The 17,851-nt window shown below is 48.4% G+C and overlaps 1 protein-coding gene across 11 annotated transcripts in view; it reads right to left on the minus strand.

The window, feature by feature from the left end:
* PACS2 (phosphofurin acidic cluster sorting protein 2) overlaps positions 1-17,851 on the minus strand; it is a 72,811-nt gene that overhangs the window by 27,548 nt on the left and 27,412 nt on the right. For 4 of the 11 annotated variants that reach the window (XM_014874772.2, XM_088170231.1, XM_088170237.1 and 1 more), the window contains exons 3-11: positions 15,046-15,135; positions 10,477-10,602; positions 8,351-8,513; positions 7,284-7,357; positions 6,461-6,541; positions 4,375-4,434; positions 2,996-3,153; positions 1,291-1,381; positions 528-605 (exon numbers count right to left, since the gene is read on the minus strand). In XM_014874772.2, coding sequence (XP_014730258.2) covers positions 528-605; positions 1,291-1,381; positions 2,996-3,153; positions 4,375-4,434; positions 6,461-6,541; positions 7,284-7,357; positions 8,351-8,513; positions 10,477-10,602; positions 15,046-15,135 — 921 coding nt within the window. The remainder of the gene's footprint in view (positions 1-527; positions 606-1,290; positions 1,382-2,995; positions 3,154-4,374; positions 4,435-6,460; positions 6,542-7,283; positions 7,358-8,350; positions 8,514-10,476; positions 10,603-15,045; positions 15,136-17,851) is intronic. The other 7 variants (XM_088170239.1, XM_088170236.1, XM_088170234.1 and 4 more) reach the window with 3 other exon arrangements.

Raw genomic sequence — 17,851 nt, forward strand, 5'->3', positions numbered from 1 at the left:
CAGGGGAGCTGGAGGGGGGAAAGGTGTTCAGATTGGCTGATCCAAACAGCATCTCTCACACCTCAAAGCCTCCCCATGCAATGCAGTTTAATTCATCCTACCCCAATGAACTAGCTAAGAGAGAAAGACATGAGAGAAATGCTCCACACCCCACGTTCCCAGCAGAGCAACTTGAGCTTTGGGATTTTTACCCCAGGACCAGCTTCATTTCTGCCAATTCAGCTTAAACTAAGACTTCTGTCTGATAAAGGCCTTGAGCATCCTTTAGGTGCTCAACAGCAAACTTTGGGCCAGCCTTCCTCAGGCTGTTTGAACAAAAGGTCAAATAGAGCATTCCACCTGCAAAAGGCTGAAAGATGAGAACCTCCAGACTAAGGTGAGGAGGAGAGCTCAGTGCTACCTTCTCTGCAGCTGATGTTACCCATGGGAGTTGTGCTGCATGTGCAGCCATAAGGACAGAGAGATGCAGCCCACAGCTGACACCCACACTGACAGCAGGAAGGACAACACGTGCATTTTCAACTTACATAAGGGACAGTGTCAGAAACACTGTCGCCTGCATGTTTGGTTCCAAGACTCTTTGTCTTTTCAGGCACTTCTACCTGCTTGAGAGAAGAAAAATCCTCAGGAGGTTTAGCACCAGCACAGTTTCCAGCCACGTTCTCTGGGCCAGGCTGTTGAGAAGAGATGCTTGCCCAGTTAAACATCACACAGCTCTGCAGCATGGCCAGCAGTGCTCCCTGCTCACCCCAGGACTGCACACATCAGTGTGGGATGTGGCAAAGCTGATGCACAGCACACAGAAGAGGCAAGGAAGTGCCCTGGGATGGGACTGACACTTCATGTCCAGGAGGGAATGGAAAAGCAGCTGAGCTGCTCCAGACCATTCAATGTCAGTCACCAGCGAAAGTACCCCAACAACAGCAAAGAAAAGCTTCCTCCACAGAGTGCTACGAAGTCCCTAAAACTCCCAGGCAACATCTCCCATCCTGGCAGTCATTTCAGGCACATGGGAATCCGAGGCTATTCACACCACCAGCAAGTATTCAATACATAACCCAAAGATGCACCCTTGGAGTTAATAACAACATTTGCATTAAAAAAGAAAACAAAAACCCCAAACTGGCCAAAAAAAAAAAATCCCCAATGTCCCAAAAATCCAAACGGGTTTTCTTAGCAGAAAATTTTTATCTCTGCATCCAAATCTTTGGAGGGGGTCAGAGAGGCTGCTTCAATTTACACATGCAATTAGAGACAGTGCAGAGGGGTAACACTTGAAATGTGACTTACAGGACTTGGTGGCTCTCTCTGGCTCCTGATGCTGTGGATGCTACCAATTTCTGTCTGAGAGCTGGAGTGTGACAGTCCTTCAAAGTAAGGTCTGAATAAGAAAAGTAAAACCCATTTCTTATTACCAAAACCAAGGCAAGTTCACCACATTCATAGCACAGCAACATGACAGTTCCCAGAAGATCTTCCTGCTCCCCAATGGTTCCAAGTATAATAGACTGGTTTTGGAAGGAGAGGAAGGTGTCCAGGAATCCCTGAATCTGACTGACATACAGCAAGGAGAATCACTGCTTCCCCCCACACCCCAGCACTCTGCTCCTGGGTGATTCTCAGGCTAATATGCATTTTATTTCCAGCTTGCATCTGGATTTGGCTGCCAGCCCTGGGCTCCAATTACACATTTGCTCAGTAAGATAAGGTACCACACACAATCAGATTGTGCTTCCACTCAAAAGGCAGCTCATCACATCAGGCTACAAGACTCAATTACAACGTAAGGAACCGATTTTTTGTCGTAGTGGGAAAAACCTGCCTCAAAGCCATCAACATTTATCACATCCTCTTCGAGATATGGAACCTAGGAAACTGCAGAGTGTCTCCCCAGGACCACACACATGAAGTTCTTGTTCCAGCCTTCACATATCCCAGAACAGTTTGCTCCTCAGCTCCAGGGAACAGCATATGAACTCTCAGTGTGGAAAGTTAAACATTTTGGCTTGTTTCGAAGCAGCTGCTTAGCACAACACAATCTATTTTCAAATCCCTTCAAGGTAGGGCCTACCAACTGCTTGGTATCTTGGGTTAAACACCAAACACCTCTACATGCCACCAGCCCCAGCATTTCCACTACTGCCCCAGTCTATCCTTGACATCTTCTGGCTCACTGATAGGGAACAGAGACTCACAATCTGCTCTCAGCCCAATGAGGTTATTCAACATTAATGAGGATATAATGACACCTGGTCATTAGCAGGTTCAGCAGCTGCTGTGCTGACCAGCTGCATGGTCAGTGCCACAGCTCTTTGTTTCAGAGCCATCACACCCTGAGGGCCTGAGCAGGCAAGCACACACCAGCCAGAAGCAGGAGTGCAGCTCAGTCTCATGTTTTCAGCCTTTATTGAGCAGAGATGTGACACAGCTCTGTCAGCTCAGGGCTCTGCATCTGCTCCAGACCCTGAGCCAGAACCCCCAGCTCAGCTCTGCAGGGCTGGGACTGACCCACACGAGCTCTTTAAGAACAGGCTTGAGCACATCCACGTGTGCTGCACTCAGTGCCTTTGGGCCCTGGGGAATTCATTTGTTTCCTGCAGCTCTGCTCCCTCAATCCCTGCAAAGGCTCTCTTTCCACACAGGGTGTTATTACAAGAAAGGTCTTTCCAGAAAAACACTGTGCCTTGTTCATCCCTGCCTCAGCACACATTTCCTTCCTGTTTCTGCTGCCTCTTCAAAATACTGTGTGCAGTTCAATTCTCTGCCTGTGTGCCACCAACTCCTTCTCTGTGCTCAGGTGGCAGGACAGCAGGACATCTGCAAAGGGAACAAGGGAGGACTGAGACTGAAGGGAAGTCAGACTTCACACACGCTTCCTATTCAAACACCACCATGCCAAGAGGGGAAAAATGAGCATGGAAGGCTGAGAATAAAACCAACATCTGTCACTGGGCATGGTGTCTCTCTGGCCCAGCACAAGCTGCCTCACACTTACTTTAACTTTGGCTTTGGAGTGCTCAAGACACTGTCATCATCCTCCATTTCTGGCCCGCTGTCACTGGGATTCTCGATATCCAGCGTGTCATACAGAAGGTCCAAATCCTCCTCCACCTCTGGAACGTGCTCTGCTGGGTCCTGCTCTGAATCCAGAACCTGCACAGGACAAAAAACAGGAATCACCAGCTCTGCTGGGAGCCAGACTGATCCCACATCACCCATGCTCCCTCCACCACTGCAGTACACCAGTCCTGGGAGTAAGATTCTGTTCCTGATGCTAGGATATGATAATGATCCAAGAAACATAAAATACAGGAGAAATGCTTGTCTTGGATCAAGCTTGCCAATGCCTGGTTAGGCAAGAGTTCCATATTGGACTAGGCATGCACAGACATGCTATTTAACCATTGGTTATGTCCATTATTCAATGCTATTCTATAAACAAAGAACTTTAAAAAGGTTCCAAAGGAGTCTCGGTTTTCCTAGAACCGGTACAAAATTCCAGTACTCCCAACAGCCTAGCCTGTCTTGGGTTTTACTGAAAAAGCTGCCCTGACACTCCTGATTTGATACCCAAAAATGTCCACAGGAGGCGCATGAAACCTGGAGGAGGCAAGGAGAACAAGCAGCTCGCACTCAACTTGATTTTACATCCACCCCGGAGCAAGCAGGGGCTGTGCCCAGCCCAGAGCTGGCTTTTTGAGTGGCAGCTGCAGAGAAGCAGCAGCAGCTCAGCTGAGCTCCCAGCTGCGGGTGCTGGCTCTGCCCAGCTACCTTGGGAAGAGCAGCAAAGCCAGCAGGACTGCTTGGGAGAGTCAGGAAGCACGAGGAGTTACTCACTCCTTCCCACAAGGCACAGAATCAGCACACAGCCACAGGAGATGTCAACTGGTTTTGTGTCAGACACTTCATGTCACACAGGTTCCCTGGGGTTTGGATCTGCCTTTCCAGCTCTGACCAAACAGCTGGCTCGTGTGGATTGAGCTCCCTATCTAATTTTTTCACGGCTGTTCTAGTAAGATGATCAAACAGGCTGGGCTCTAACTTCACAAGCAATACACAGCATTTGGACTGTTTGCCTTTGAATGGGTCAAAGATAATTTCAAAGCGAGCTGCAAAACTAATGGAGACGCACACGGCTGCCAAAATCTGCTTTTGATAAAACTTCAGCTAGAAAATGTTTGCTGACATTTAGAAGTTGGCCCTCAAGCCTCCCTGCAAGGCCAGGGTGTAAGGAAAGGTCACATCCACTGTGGACTTGAAAACAAAATGAAGGGAACAGGAGGAAAAAGGGGAGTGCTCCTGAAGACTAAAGCAAGATGCACCAAGCAGAGGGCAGCACACAAGGCAGGAAGGTTTACAGAAGGAATTACTCACCTCATCAGACACTTTAAACCTCTTCAGCAATGCCACAACCTTCTGCTTGAAGTTTTGTTGCTGCAAGTTAAAGACACTTTTACATAAGTAAACCATTAAGTGAGCTGTTTTCTCCCAGCCTGCAAGAAGCCAGACACATCTGACACTGGTGCTACACTGCTGTTTAAAATCAAACAATACCTGGCACCCCAGAGCACCTCTCTGCTGCTCTTACACTGAAATCAGCTTTTCCAGATTAATAATCTTGGGATAATTTCATTACCACCAACTGGTAGGTCCCACTCAAGCGAGCACTATAAATCTGGAAGATGGCACTCCTCTTTGGGTTGGACACAATGGACAACAATTTTTATCTGCCAGATCAGCTCCCTGTGCCTTTTTGATATATTCCTGGAAAACACCTGACAGTCAACTTTTGATTCTTACCAAGGGTGAGCCAACACAGACAACCACCCACTGACCCCAAGAACAAATATGATTTTTACCACCAAAGCATGGGTTTTTTTTTGCAGGAGTTTGCTCATTTCTTTCACTAGCAGCACTGGTGAAAAGCTCTGGCACTTCTCCTATCACACAAATGTTTCTTGAGTTATGCTCCCAGTCCTGGACACAGCAGGAACAGAAGGCAAACTGCTGCATTTCCTTGGTGCCTGCTCACCCCCAGGTGCTCCCCCTTTGGCAGGATCACACAGCTCAGGTTTGCCAGGAGCTGCCCAGCCCTCCTCTGCCTGTCACTGAGGCACATTCTCAAGAAGGGCCCAGTTCCAAGTGCTGGTACAGAGCATTTGAGGTGGCATCCTTGTGTCAGGAGGAAAGGGAGAAGGAAATCCCTGCCACCAGGCCACTCTGAGGTGGAGAAAGTTGCTCATTGCTGACTCTCCTGAGCTCTCCCAAGTCCAGGTGCCTACTCCCAACTCTGGCCTTAGACACTTCACACAGAAGTTCACCCTTGGTCTTTGAACTCCTATCCTGCAGCTGCAGCCACCTTCGAGGCAGCTGAAGCTTAGGTGAAATAAATGCACCACACACTCCCAAGACAGCCCTGTTTCTGTCCCCAGTGCATCCCTGAGGCTGAGATGCTCTCACAAGAGCGAAATTTCTCCTCTGGCTCAGGGTGGCAAGTCAAACCATCCATGACAACACCTGGGACAGGCTCAGCAGCCCATGGAGGGGGACACAGCATGCAGCAGCTAATGTGACATGGAAAGAGCTGGTTGCTGGCCTGAATGGTTTCAGAGAGAGGAGATCTGGTTTGGACTGGGTTGGTATTAATTTAACTGGCCTCACCAAGCCCAGTTTTGCACAGCTGGAGATTCAGCATCACTTCAGAGGTCAGGGCTAGCAAGGCACTGTTATTGTGAGCTCCCTGCTTAATAACCAAGTGGTGGATTTTGTCCTGACTGGTCACTGATGCTTCAAAACCACACAGACACCGAGGATGTGAACCAGCACACTCCTGGCCTCACAGAAAGGATCTTCATAGTGACAGATTGAGGTCAAAACAGGGTTTATTTCAGACCTCATCAAAACATGGATTTCAGGAACAGCCTTAGGCCATGGTGTGGTGGAGCACAAGGCCCTGCTCCACACAAGTGCAGCTTTGCAGGCACACCCATGCCTGTGTGGGAGGGTGTGCAGCCACATGCATGTTCTCTATGTATAATGTCCTGCTACTTCTTTTGCCTCAGCAGCACATGCACCACCTGAATTTTACCCATCTAGCTCCAACCCTGACTAAACCACTTCATTTTGAGAACTTCCTGCTGGCCTCTCCCACACAGAGCACAAACAGGAGAGCTTTCCTGCACTTAGAGCTACTTCCAGGACTTACATGAGCATGGACCCTGCACTGGCTTCTTCATGGGGGTGGGATTTAATACACCTGCACGATTTTTGGAGCTCCTTAACCTTGCCAAGACATGCACACACCTTGGATGGTCCCACTGCCTGAACTGGCTGCTTTTTCTAGCTCTTCACATGCCCCCAAGCTCCATGATGGGCCAGGTTGTCTTGCCTCCCACAAGCCACATGCACTGCACATCCTGGCCAAAGCCCATGAGTGTTAGTAGAACTAATTTCCACCGACCCTGGTTATGGACGTCGTTCTTACTATCGATCTCCGCTGCTTCTTGGGCTTCCCCATCTCGTACTCATCATCATCCAAATCCTGAACAGAAAGAGGATTCCCGTGTTACCTTTGTGATTCCATGACACACAAGCATTTAAGTGCTAAAAATGTTCCTCCTATGGAGATGAACCTGCTGCTCTGTCCTCCAGGCATCCAGCATTTGCCTGAATTGCAGTTATGATGGTAGAGGGGAAAAGGAAGTGAGACAGGTCTGCAGGGACAGGAGTAACAGCTTGGAGAAGCAAAACAGCCCTAGCTCTACATTCAAGGAACAAGTACAGTCACAGCCCCACATTTTGGTGGGTCCCTCTCTCAGTGTCACCCTCTGACAGGTGATGCCAGAGTCTGAAGGCAAGTAAGACCCAAACTCATCTGGTCAGGGGATTCTCCATAAGGACCTACTGTGCAAAAGGTAATAAAGACTAAAGGCTGCCTCAGACCTTGCTGGCCCTTTAATTCCAGCTGGGGATCCAGTTGGGCTCTTTGAATCCAATGAGCTCTGCAGAAGCAATGAAATGACACCCTGACCATTAAGCAGAGAAGCACAAGGATGCCAATGTTTTTTCAGAGAGCTCAAGTCCAAACACGTGAACAGATAAATCACAGCATGGCAGAAGAAATGGGTTACTGTGCAGGCCTTCTCCACTGCAGCTGAACACTTGGTAACAGCCTCACACTGGTGTGGTTTAGATACAGAAATAGACTTTTAGTTTGAAGCAGGAGCTGGGAGTGCACAGGCTCCATGGAGCCCTCTTGGGAGAAGCCATGCCCTGAACAGTACCTGGCCCTGCACGGCATCATCACTGGCCTCCTGCTCAGAAGAGAAGCTCTCGTACTCCTCCTCGGAATAGTTGTCTGAAAGGGAAGGAAAGAGGGGAGAGATCCTGTGAAACTCCTTCAAGGTCTCATCTCAGGAGCAGAAAAGGCCAGCTAAGTCACAAATGAAGAACAGAGAAGACAAACTTGCAGGCATCTATCTGTACTAGAACCAGTGAGATGGGAATTGTCTGGAGGAAAGGAATAAGGAGAAACACACCCAGTAGGAAGGAAGGTCCAGGACACAGGTAAGGCTCCTCCTCCTCTTACCCTGGAAACCACCTGGCACACAGCAGCAAGTAAAGAGTTTCCCCACAAGGGAAATTACTGTTCTCCCTGACAGTGAGCATAACTGACTTAAAGGGGCAAGTAAAACATGACAGAGTCTAAAATCTTTTTGGAAATGACCCTCCAGGTGAGCTGCCAGGCCCCAGGCACTGCACTGCCTTCAGCAGGTCACCCCTGCAGCAGTGAGCAGAGGGCTGGTAGCACACTAAAACACCACCACAGGTCTGAACCCAGTGACTCCCCCATCCAGTGCACAACATCATGGGTTTATACTCCTTAAGCCAGGCCATCATCCCCAGCAAAACATGCTGCAGGTTTGCAGGTCTCATCTAAAGTTAATGAAATTTATTGTAGAACACTCAAAGGAAAAAGAAGATGGAAGAGTAGCTTAAATGTGAATCTCCTGAATACAACCCTGATAGCCAGGTGAGAAGCTACAGGCTCTCCAAACACCCACCAGTAATGCTGGGAGAGCACTGGTGAGGACACAGCCAAGCCTTGCTGGATGGCTCGGGTGTGGTGTGGCATGCAGGAGAAGCTCTGACAATGCATTGCCCCACTCCTGTCACACTCTTACACAGCAGCACTTCTGCAACGTGGGTTTTCTTTGCACTGATCACTTATGGACACAGGGACTTGTGCAAACCAGTCTTCATTGGTCCCAGGAAGCTTCCAAGCCCAGGTGGGGGTTAACTCCTGGTTCAGGAAGACTCTGCTCCTCAGAGAATGTGGTTGGACTCTTACCTGTAGACTTGATTTTCTGGCTGGCCTGCATAGTGCTGTCTTCATGGTCGATTGGCTGGCTTGACAAGGAGAAGATCCAGATTTCTGCCACCTTCACTGGAGCCTCTTTGATGTTGCTGAAAAGGCTCAGAACCTGGCCACCTTCTGTAGGATGCTGCATGACCTGGGACAGAAATTAAGCAGTACAAATCTGCATCTAAATGTGCTTAAACTCGTATCATTTGCATACTACAAGAGTTATTTATGTTAATGGAGCTACTCTACATTTCTAGGACCTTGTAAGCACAGGAGCCACTTGCAGGCAATACACAAGGCTAGCTGAGATTTTATCTGACTGCCAATGAGAGTGATGGAAGGAAACAAAAAACATTCTGAGCTTAACAGCTGATTAGCTCACCCTTGAAGCAGAATACTTGACTACCTCATTACTATGGATTTGCTTTCTCAGCACAGCACTGATTTGAATTATCAAGTTACCCACCTTCTGAACACCTAATTGAGGAACTACATTTTGTCTTAAAACCCAGCAAAAGAGCTGGGTAAAAGCAAAAATTCTTGGTGAGATACAGATGTAAAGTGCTTCCTGAAGCAAAATACCTTTGCTCTAGAGAGCTGACACGAGAATCTCAGAGGAACTGGCCACCACCCTGGGACAATGAAAACCAAGTCAGTGGTGGAGGCAGAGGGACATCTTGGTGCAGATTTCTCCTTCCTTTGCCACTCAGAGCTCAGAGGTTTCTCCCCAGAACTTTGTGTTCTCCTCTTGCTCACCAGAGTGAGTGATCACATCCCCTCACCTGCACATCAGCTTTCCAAGGCTGCTCTGCCAACTCCTCACAGGGACCCAAACACACCTGAGCTGATGAGGAACATCTGTCCCCTGAAACTGCTCACTCTCAACTCCAATTAATTCACTGCTTTGTTTCCACAGCTAGGAGAATTTTTTTTTTTAAAAGAAATGAGTCAGTGGAGTTTAGAGGTCATCATCCTATAAATTCCAAAGGGGAGGGGGGGGCTTGTAAAATCTGTTTTCCTGAAGACTTCAATTTCATAAATATTCCAGATGAGTTGGAGAGCAACTATTTCCTAACATGGTGAACCTTTGAACATTTTTGACCTTCCAACCCCAGTCAGCTGACACACAAACAGACATAAGAAAAACCACATGTAGCAGCAGCTAATGCCCAACATTTAGATGACTCTAATTAATGGGCCCACATGTTTTCTGCCTTACAGCAGTATTTACTTTCCAGTTGTCCAACAAATCAAACAGTACAGGAAAAATGTTAGCTGCAGTACCAAGCATTTGGCCAACTCAAATAAGGAGCTCACCATTGACCACAAGGCTGAGGGAAGCTGCACTCACACAGAGAAGCAGTATTTAAAGTGAATTATTTGATATAGTAATAACTCACCACAGCATAACACTAGCTTGTTTTGGATAAAATTCATTTGTTGACAGAATGCAGTCTGATGAAAAATATTGGTGTTAAACTGAACTTGCTACTGCTAAGACCATTTCTAAACACTCAGACACTGAAACAGCAGAGATTAAACAGGCCATGAAATAACAAAGCATGGAGTTATGCCATTCAGAAAGCCTTTGTGAATAATTTATCCATACTTGACTCCAGCATTAATTTTATCATTTACTTTCTCATGAATAGAGCTCCACCTAAATTACCAACAGCCACGAAATAACAATGGCCAAGGGTTTTTCAAGCAAAATGAGAGAAATTACTTAACCCTGAACTCTCATACTGTGGCACTGAGAAGCACAGCAAGTCTTGCTTGAATTTTACCACTTCTCAGGGTTGGAAGGCTTGCCCAAGTCACTCTGTCTCATTCTGCACTTTTGATCTGAACCCCCGAACTCTAACCAAGCCACAAAACAACAACAAAACCCTCAAAAGGTCACCAGCTATCCCCGAGAAAGCTTGAGCTGTTAAAAGATATGAGGCAGAAAAAGCTCAATATTATCACTCCCTAACAAAATCTGGTTAAAACATTGCCCTGGGAATACTGATTCGAAATCCAGCCAGATGCTTCTCAATGTGACAGCAGTGGGTTTGGAGAGAAGGGAAGATGTCCAGGTGGGTAAAGAGACCATGGGAAGGGCAGCTCACCTCAGCCATGTTGATGCATCCCACAGCCAGGGTCTTGTAGCCCAGAATGGTTCGGTTCTTGTAGCGCTTGCGCCGCTGCAGCATGATCTGGAGCTTGTTGCCTTCTCTCTTCAAGAAGTGAGGGTACTGAGGTGGGAAACAGTGCAAAAGTTCATTTTGTGTCTTGGCAATACCTCCCAAGCTTCATGGACGAGCTCCATCCCTAAGGAAGAAGCCCAGGGCTTTCCTGAGTGCCTACAGCTCACTCATACAGCGAGCGATTTTCAGCTCTGCCCCAACAGCTCAGACACAACCCAGCCCCAAAAACACAACCCAGCTCCAAAAACACAACCCAGCCCCACAGAGCTGCTGCTCCATGTGGGAAGGACTGCTCCCAGGGGGATGAGCAGCCTCCAGGAGACACTCTCCCCAACAGTTGAACAGAAGATGCCCAGAAGTGGAGCCCATGGGCTGCCCTGCACAAGCAGTGGGCACTGCAGGGACAGCCACAGACCCCCCACACTCTTGCAGGAGTTTTCTCCTTCCCTCCAGCACAAGGACACTTCTCAGTTGGTTGTATTTTAAGTAATTAAGTCAAGAAAAAGAAACAAAATCTGTCCTACTGCCAGGTTACATTGCAAAGATATAAATCCTCCCAAGACATGTATAAACAAATATATTTTCTTGTATGGAACACCTCCTCCAGAAAGTCCCCAGGAAGGGAAAGCTGTGAAGTCAAGCAGAGACTATTAGGGAATGAGTAGGGCTAGCCATAATCATAACCATGAAAGAAAAGATAAAGCAGCAACCTGACCAGTTCTCATCCCGAGAGGAGACTGGGACACCTGCTCCAAATATGAAACATAAATAGCATTAAATAACCAGCAGACAGGAGAACCTAATCACTAGGATCTCAAAAAGGACATTCCCAAGTGAAGGATGCTTCTCTTGCAGGGAAAAACTACCTCCTTTTTTTTCCTTGGGACATTATGAAAATTAATTTCCTGCCCATCAAAACACTTCATGAAATCAAATAGCAAACACCACCAGAAACCCCTGAGATATTAATTTGCAGTCCAGAGCAAGCCTGAGTGCTCTGCAGGGAGCTGGGAGCAGTGGCCACCCAAACAAGAAGAATACTAATTAGCTGATTGCCCTGCAAGGGCAAGATCTACTGCTCACGGCCTGAGGCAGAGGCATTGCAGGACAGAGGAACAACAGTCCTAAAAGTCCTTTCAGTCCTAACTAATAGACAGCCTCAAAGCACACAGAGCCTGTGACTCTACAGATGTGCAACATCCCTAAAGAAGGAGAAAAAGGACAGGAGGGGCTCAAAAAGCCAGAGGCAACTTTCACATCCAAATTTACCATTTCCTTGCTTTTGGGGTCCTTCCACGTGTTGGAAGGGCAGCAGGGAAAGGGACTCCTTGCTCTCAATTCAAAGCATTTGAGCCACACCAAGGCTGCTTAAGTACAAACCTAGAACTGGAGTCCTAAGTCACCCTTGGTCCCAGCTCAGCTCAATTTGAGTGTGTCCAGTTTTCTGGGATTCAACTGAACAGCTCCAGTCCATACGTGTACAAGTTTCTGTTTTTCTCAGGGTACTGCCTGGCCACCTCTGATGGGCATTCAGAGATGAGGTAAAAGAAAGAAACTTGGGCCACTCAGCTCCTCCACTAAAAGCAAAGCCTCCAGAAGAAAAGTTGAGCTATTTGTGTAGCACAGTCCAGCTTTTTTAACACCAGCCATGACTTACCAACTCTACAGAACTGCTTCAACACAAACTTTGCAGTGATTGTCAGTCCATGACAGAGATTGGAGAGGAAAACAGTCTGGCTCAAAACATTTGAAAGCTTTTAGAGGGAGCATCAAACACCTCAAGGCACCTCTGAGGGGTGAGAAAATGCACACACCAGAACAGTGAGAGTCAGGGCAAGACTTTTTCTGAAGCCCCAATGATGTAATCTCTCCCATCTGGAAAGGTTTATTAGATTAAAGGCAGGAATTAAGCGCAGAGCTCTTAATTAATGCCAGAGAGCTGTGATGTTGTGCTTGGAATAGCTGGGGAATTTCCCTGGGCTCTGTGAACCCCACACAAGTGTGGGTCAGGAGAAGCAGACATTCCAGCAGGAAGGGTCATGGCAGCTCACCTGCCAGGAGGGCTGCTCCAGCTCCAGCTCCAGCCCTAGCCCCAGCCAGAAGGGGAAGCAGGACTGGGTGAGACTCCAGCCTCACTCAGCTGTGTCACAGAGCAGCAATCTCCTCCCTGCAGCCTGAGCAGAGCCCTGCCACACACCAGGGGCTGCTCACTGCTGAACCAGCCAGCAGGACACCCCCAGCCCAGCTCTGACCAGGGAACACCCCCTGCAAAGGACAAGAATGGCCCCAGGAGGAGGAACTGAGCAGGCAGTGAGTGACTGAAGGGACAAGGGGCTGCAAATCCAGGCAGGCATACAGTGCTGAGAGCTGCCAGTGCAACATGGAGATTCTGACTGCTGCAAGGCAACAAAACCTTGCTCTGTCACACCCACATGCTTCTACTTTGTGGCCCATCACCAGTCTCAAATATACCCCAGGCACTAAATTCACATTGTAGCTGAGTTAAGCTACAGTTGTTAGCTAGAAGTATCTTTCAGCCATTGTTCAATTAAGCAGCAGTAAAAGTTGCCATAAAAACCCAGCTGTGCCATTTCAAGAATGCTTCCCAGGCCATACTGCATCCAAGACCACCAACCCTTCCTGCAGTCAGAGACCAGCAGCACATCTCTGCTTTCAGCTCTGCTGCAGGCTCAGTGTCACAGCCACTCCTCTCCCCTGCTCTGGCTCAGCTCCCAGCCCCGAGTTAAACTGAGTTAAAGGCAGTGCTCTGCATCCTGCTGCAGCACTGCTCTGAGCCCCAGAGAACAACCCAAAACACCATAATCCAAATGAATTCCAAACAGATCTGCAGACTTGCTCCTTGCTGACACAGGACTGGCAGAGGGAGACCTGGCTTGTCTTACAGCTTTGCTCCCAACCATGGGAAAGCTGCAGCCACGGGACCCAGGTGCAGATATTCCTGGCATGCAGCTTAGTTATTCCTACTCACAAAAGAGGGATGCAGTGCTGCAGTGAACCCAGCCATCTGCTTGGGTTATCATCTGTCTGCAATGAAACCTTACCTGCTTCAGCTCTGAGTAACAACCAGCCTCACAGCATCACCTGAGCCTTTCTCCTCACCAGACCCAAGTCCTGAAGTCAAGATCTAACCAACAGTCACAAAACACAGAAAATCCAGGTAGGAATGCTCCTGAGGTCTGTCTGGCTCTGCTCTGTGTGTGCAGGATCCTCTCTCTCACTTTCAGCAAGCCAGCCCTTATTTACTTTATTTCCCTGCTCAGGAGGTAGCATCAGGGCAGCTCCTCTTTTTTGAAGAAAAGAAGAACCAAAAAATGCAGTTGGTCCAATTCCCAGCTGTTCCTGTAACTCCAGAGCCTGGAGTAACTACAAGCACACTGCTCCTGCCTCCCCAAATGGTGCCTCCCTCAGCAACTCCAAATCAGAGGCTCACCTGACTCCTTCCTGCTACTGCCTTCTGTCAGCCTGACACTCCACAGCACCCCCACGACTGCCATCCTCCACTGCCTGCTCATAAAGAAGGCAACAAAAGGCAAAAAAAAGGGCCAGCTCACTCTGCTCCAGCCCCTGCCACAGCTAGGACTTGAAGAGGACAGGCTGCAAAGGATGCACGGTGGAAGGAACACTGTGAACCAGCACCCTGCCCCAGATCCTCAGTGCTGGGAGGCAACTCAAGCTGTGCTGCTGCTCACCAGGATCTCTGTAATGGGTTAGCTGCACCACCTAATTAGTGGCTTGTCTTCATTTTCTTCTGCCTCCACTCAGAGTCAGGATGAAAACCACGAAGGAGATGAATTTTCTCATTCGGACTTGGTTTTATTAAAACTCATCTAAAGTACAGAGAGTTCTGCAACACTTCTAGCTACCAGCTAAAAGTGAGCAAAATGGAGGTGAACGTAGCTAGTTACAAGACAAAGCTAAACAGTCCAATAAAGAACTAACACCTATATTATTTATACTTTTGACCCAATAACCAAACTCCTGTGACCCACAGAGCAGCACTAACTGTCCAACCAAAAACCATGAAGAAGGAAAAAGATAAAGAGACAACCTAAGAACATCTGTCTTGTCCCATACCTATTACTATATTCTAAAACCCCAAATTCAAAACCCTTCACCATGTGAAATCACACACTTTTGCTTTAACTACACACCCGTAATTTTAACTCTGTTACTCAAATTTGGAAGGCCTCAAGTCAAAAGCAGTGTTCTCCTGGGGGTCAGTGCCAGAAAGCTCAAAACTCCCAGGTTTCAGGGTTCCAAGAGATCTTCACCTCAGAGGCACCATGCAGCCCTGCTCCCAGCAAACATCCATGAGGGAGCTGTGCAGAGGAAGCTCAGCCATCCATCATCCATCCACCCATCCATCCCTCCCTGCAGTGAGGTCAGTGCCAGCTCTGTCTCCACATGTCCCGAGGGAGAAGCTGTGCAAAGCCCATCATCCATCCCTCCCATCCATCCATCCCTCCCTACCTGCAGTGAGAAGGTCAGTGCCAGCTCTGTCTCCACGTGTCCACTCGGGGGCAACACGATCTCATGGGAGCGCAGGATGCGCTTGGAGCCCTGCAGGAAACAAAGTCCAGCACCCCATGAATTCCCCACCTCTCACATCCCATCCCAGCCCGGCTCACTGCACACCAGGAAACGTTGTCAGGGACTACCAGGGAAAAGTGAACGGATGGCTCTGACCTTGTACTTCTGTGAAATATTAATGAGATGAAAGGGAGATATTTGACTAATAAAGATTTGGGCATGTTTGCTGTCCCTAACGGCAACAATGCAGCTTTTGTTCTGCCAAACCCCAGCCTTGAAAGGCTCCGAGTCAACCCCCAAGCCCTGGAGTTGAAGTCTCCTATTTTCACTTCAGCCAATAGGTACAAGGCTCTTCATCTCCTGGGTCTGGAGGCTGCAGCATCATGCTTACATCTCCAGCCTTAGCCACGACAGACTGGGCTTTTCTTTTTGTGCACACACCCCTCCCTAGGGAAAATGAGGACTTTAACCTGTTCAAACAATTGCCAGTAGCTGGGGATATTAAATAAAAAAATCAGAGCATCTCAGTCGAGTCTGGAGATTTGATGTATCACAGGGCAACTCCAAATCAACCCTGTGTGTGGGCTGCCTTATGCTAACAGAGTTACCAGGCTATTTACTGTGCGAGCATTTCATTCCAGAGAATGTTTGAGGGAAAACTAGCAGGGAAACACGACAGACTGCTGCCTAGCAAACCCTTCTGCCTTGTTCAAACACAGAGGCAAGTTTCAGAGAGCTCTGGCTCCATGTTCTGCTGAGGCTGCAGATCTGGCTTTGTCCAGATGGGCTGATCTCCCAGAAGCACAGAACTGGAGCTCTGGAAAAAGCAGCATCTGGGAAATCAGAGACAGACTGGGAGGGGTGAACACCTCCAAGGAGAAATGTGCTCTGCCCCTATCAGCCTCAAAGAGCATCACGAGATGACACGGCAGCAGAGCCTGGTTTACATCCCCTCCTCCCAAACACAGCCTCAGCTCCTCTCTGCAAACACCGAGCTCCAGCAGATCAGACAGCAGAGCAGAGCAGAGCCAGGCACCCAAGGGCTGCCCCCAGCACAAGCAGCACACGTGCAAGTGAAGCACAGCCAGCCTGGCCCCTGGCAGCAGCAGCAGCTGCTCCATTTGTGCAAAGCTCCCAACAGCAGCAATCTTGCTTTGCTGGTTACGCAACCAAAACCTAATGAAACACCAAATATAGTTGCTTTTAAAAGGCCACAGCAGACAAACAGAGCAACGGCTGGGGAAATGCAGCTGACAGCTCTTTGAACATCCCTGCTCTGCAGGCTGCAGGGAGATGTGGGAAATGCAGGTGAGATGCTCTCATTAGGTCTGAATGCAATCATCTCCTCTGGAAGGGCTCTGACAACTCTCATGCAATTCCCCCACACAAAGCAGTCATTTGACAGAGATCATGGATTTGATGATCCAGTACCACCAGCCTCCAACAACAGCCACGTCACAAACCTGAGTGCTGGCCAATAAAGCATCCCTGAAAAAGCCTGTCAGCATCAGCACCATAACCTGCAAGCTCTAAAGGGATTTTTAATAGTGTGGAGAGGACTGCTCAGGTTCCAGTGTCTGAACACTGCAGCAGTGCACATCACAACACACACAAAATGGGATGTGAAACCCCCACGTGTTAAAATTCCCTGTGGATTTGTGGGCCTGGGGCAAGCTTTCACCTATAGAAAGTGTCAGCAGCAGTAATCTGGACGGGAAAAGAAGGTTTTTCCCTAATAAAAGCTCCTGAATTCTTCAACCCAAGTCTGGCACTCTCTGGGCATAGACCATTTGCTGACAAGCCTCAGGTGCTTACAGTGATGCATTCATCATCCAGGAGCACAAACATATGGAAAGCTTTCAGCCTTGATGAGCAGTATCTGACAGCCTGGAAACCCACAGCACTGCTGCTTCTGAGGCTCTCACAAATCCACGTGTGTGAAGCAGCTCCTGGCCTTTCTGCTCTCTGCTGTGGGTGCACAAACCCCCTCCACCTTAGAGAGACACATTTTTACCCCAGCTGGACAGCTCAGAGGTGAGAGGCACCAAATAAATCCTCAGCTATGTATTCTTCCTTCCTGATTTCACGTTCCAAACTAGTCCTGGTGTGTTTTGACACAACCAGCTCTCTGCAGGGGTTTGCCTAGCTCTTCATTGGAAAAGCAGAAGCTTTTCAGCAGTGCCTTGGCTTGCAAAGCAGGATGTGCCCAGCAGTGTGTATTCTATCCCATCTGTTAACCCAGCTGGGGCAGTGTTCTTTATCTTTCCCACAGCCCATCCTCCCTCCAGGAGTTATCTCCTGTTAATGGCCATGGAGTCCCAGGGCATGGCTGATAAAATTCCATCATCCCATTGGGAGATGCTCCACCCAGGGGGAGGAGCCAAGCCTTTCCTACCCAGATCAAAGCTGAGATTTGGAACATCAGAGCAGCCGTTTCCCACTGCATTCCAGAGGAAAACCAGACCCTTCCACATCATCCCTGGAGCTTTGGAGGAAAACTGCACCTTCTCCAGGAGCACTGCTCCAGCAGAACCACATCTGTCACTGCAGGAGGATGCAGCCACCATGGAATGGGACTGCACCAACCCCTGACTGACTGACGGGGGTCAGCTTGGATTCTGACTCTGGCAGTGGTTTGGGTTTGTTCTCTGTAATACTGCATTTCTATTTTAATTTTCCTAGTAAAGAACTGTTATTCCTATTCCCAGGTCTTTGCCTGAGAGCTCCTTAATTTCAAAATTATAAT

Source organism: Sturnus vulgaris, chromosome 9 (assembly GCF_052056855.1).
Source record: "Sturnus vulgaris isolate bStuVul1 chromosome 9, bStuVul1.hap1, whole genome shotgun sequence".
In the NCBI taxonomy this organism is placed as follows: Eukaryota; Metazoa; Chordata; class Aves; order Passeriformes; family Sturnidae; genus Sturnus; species Sturnus vulgaris.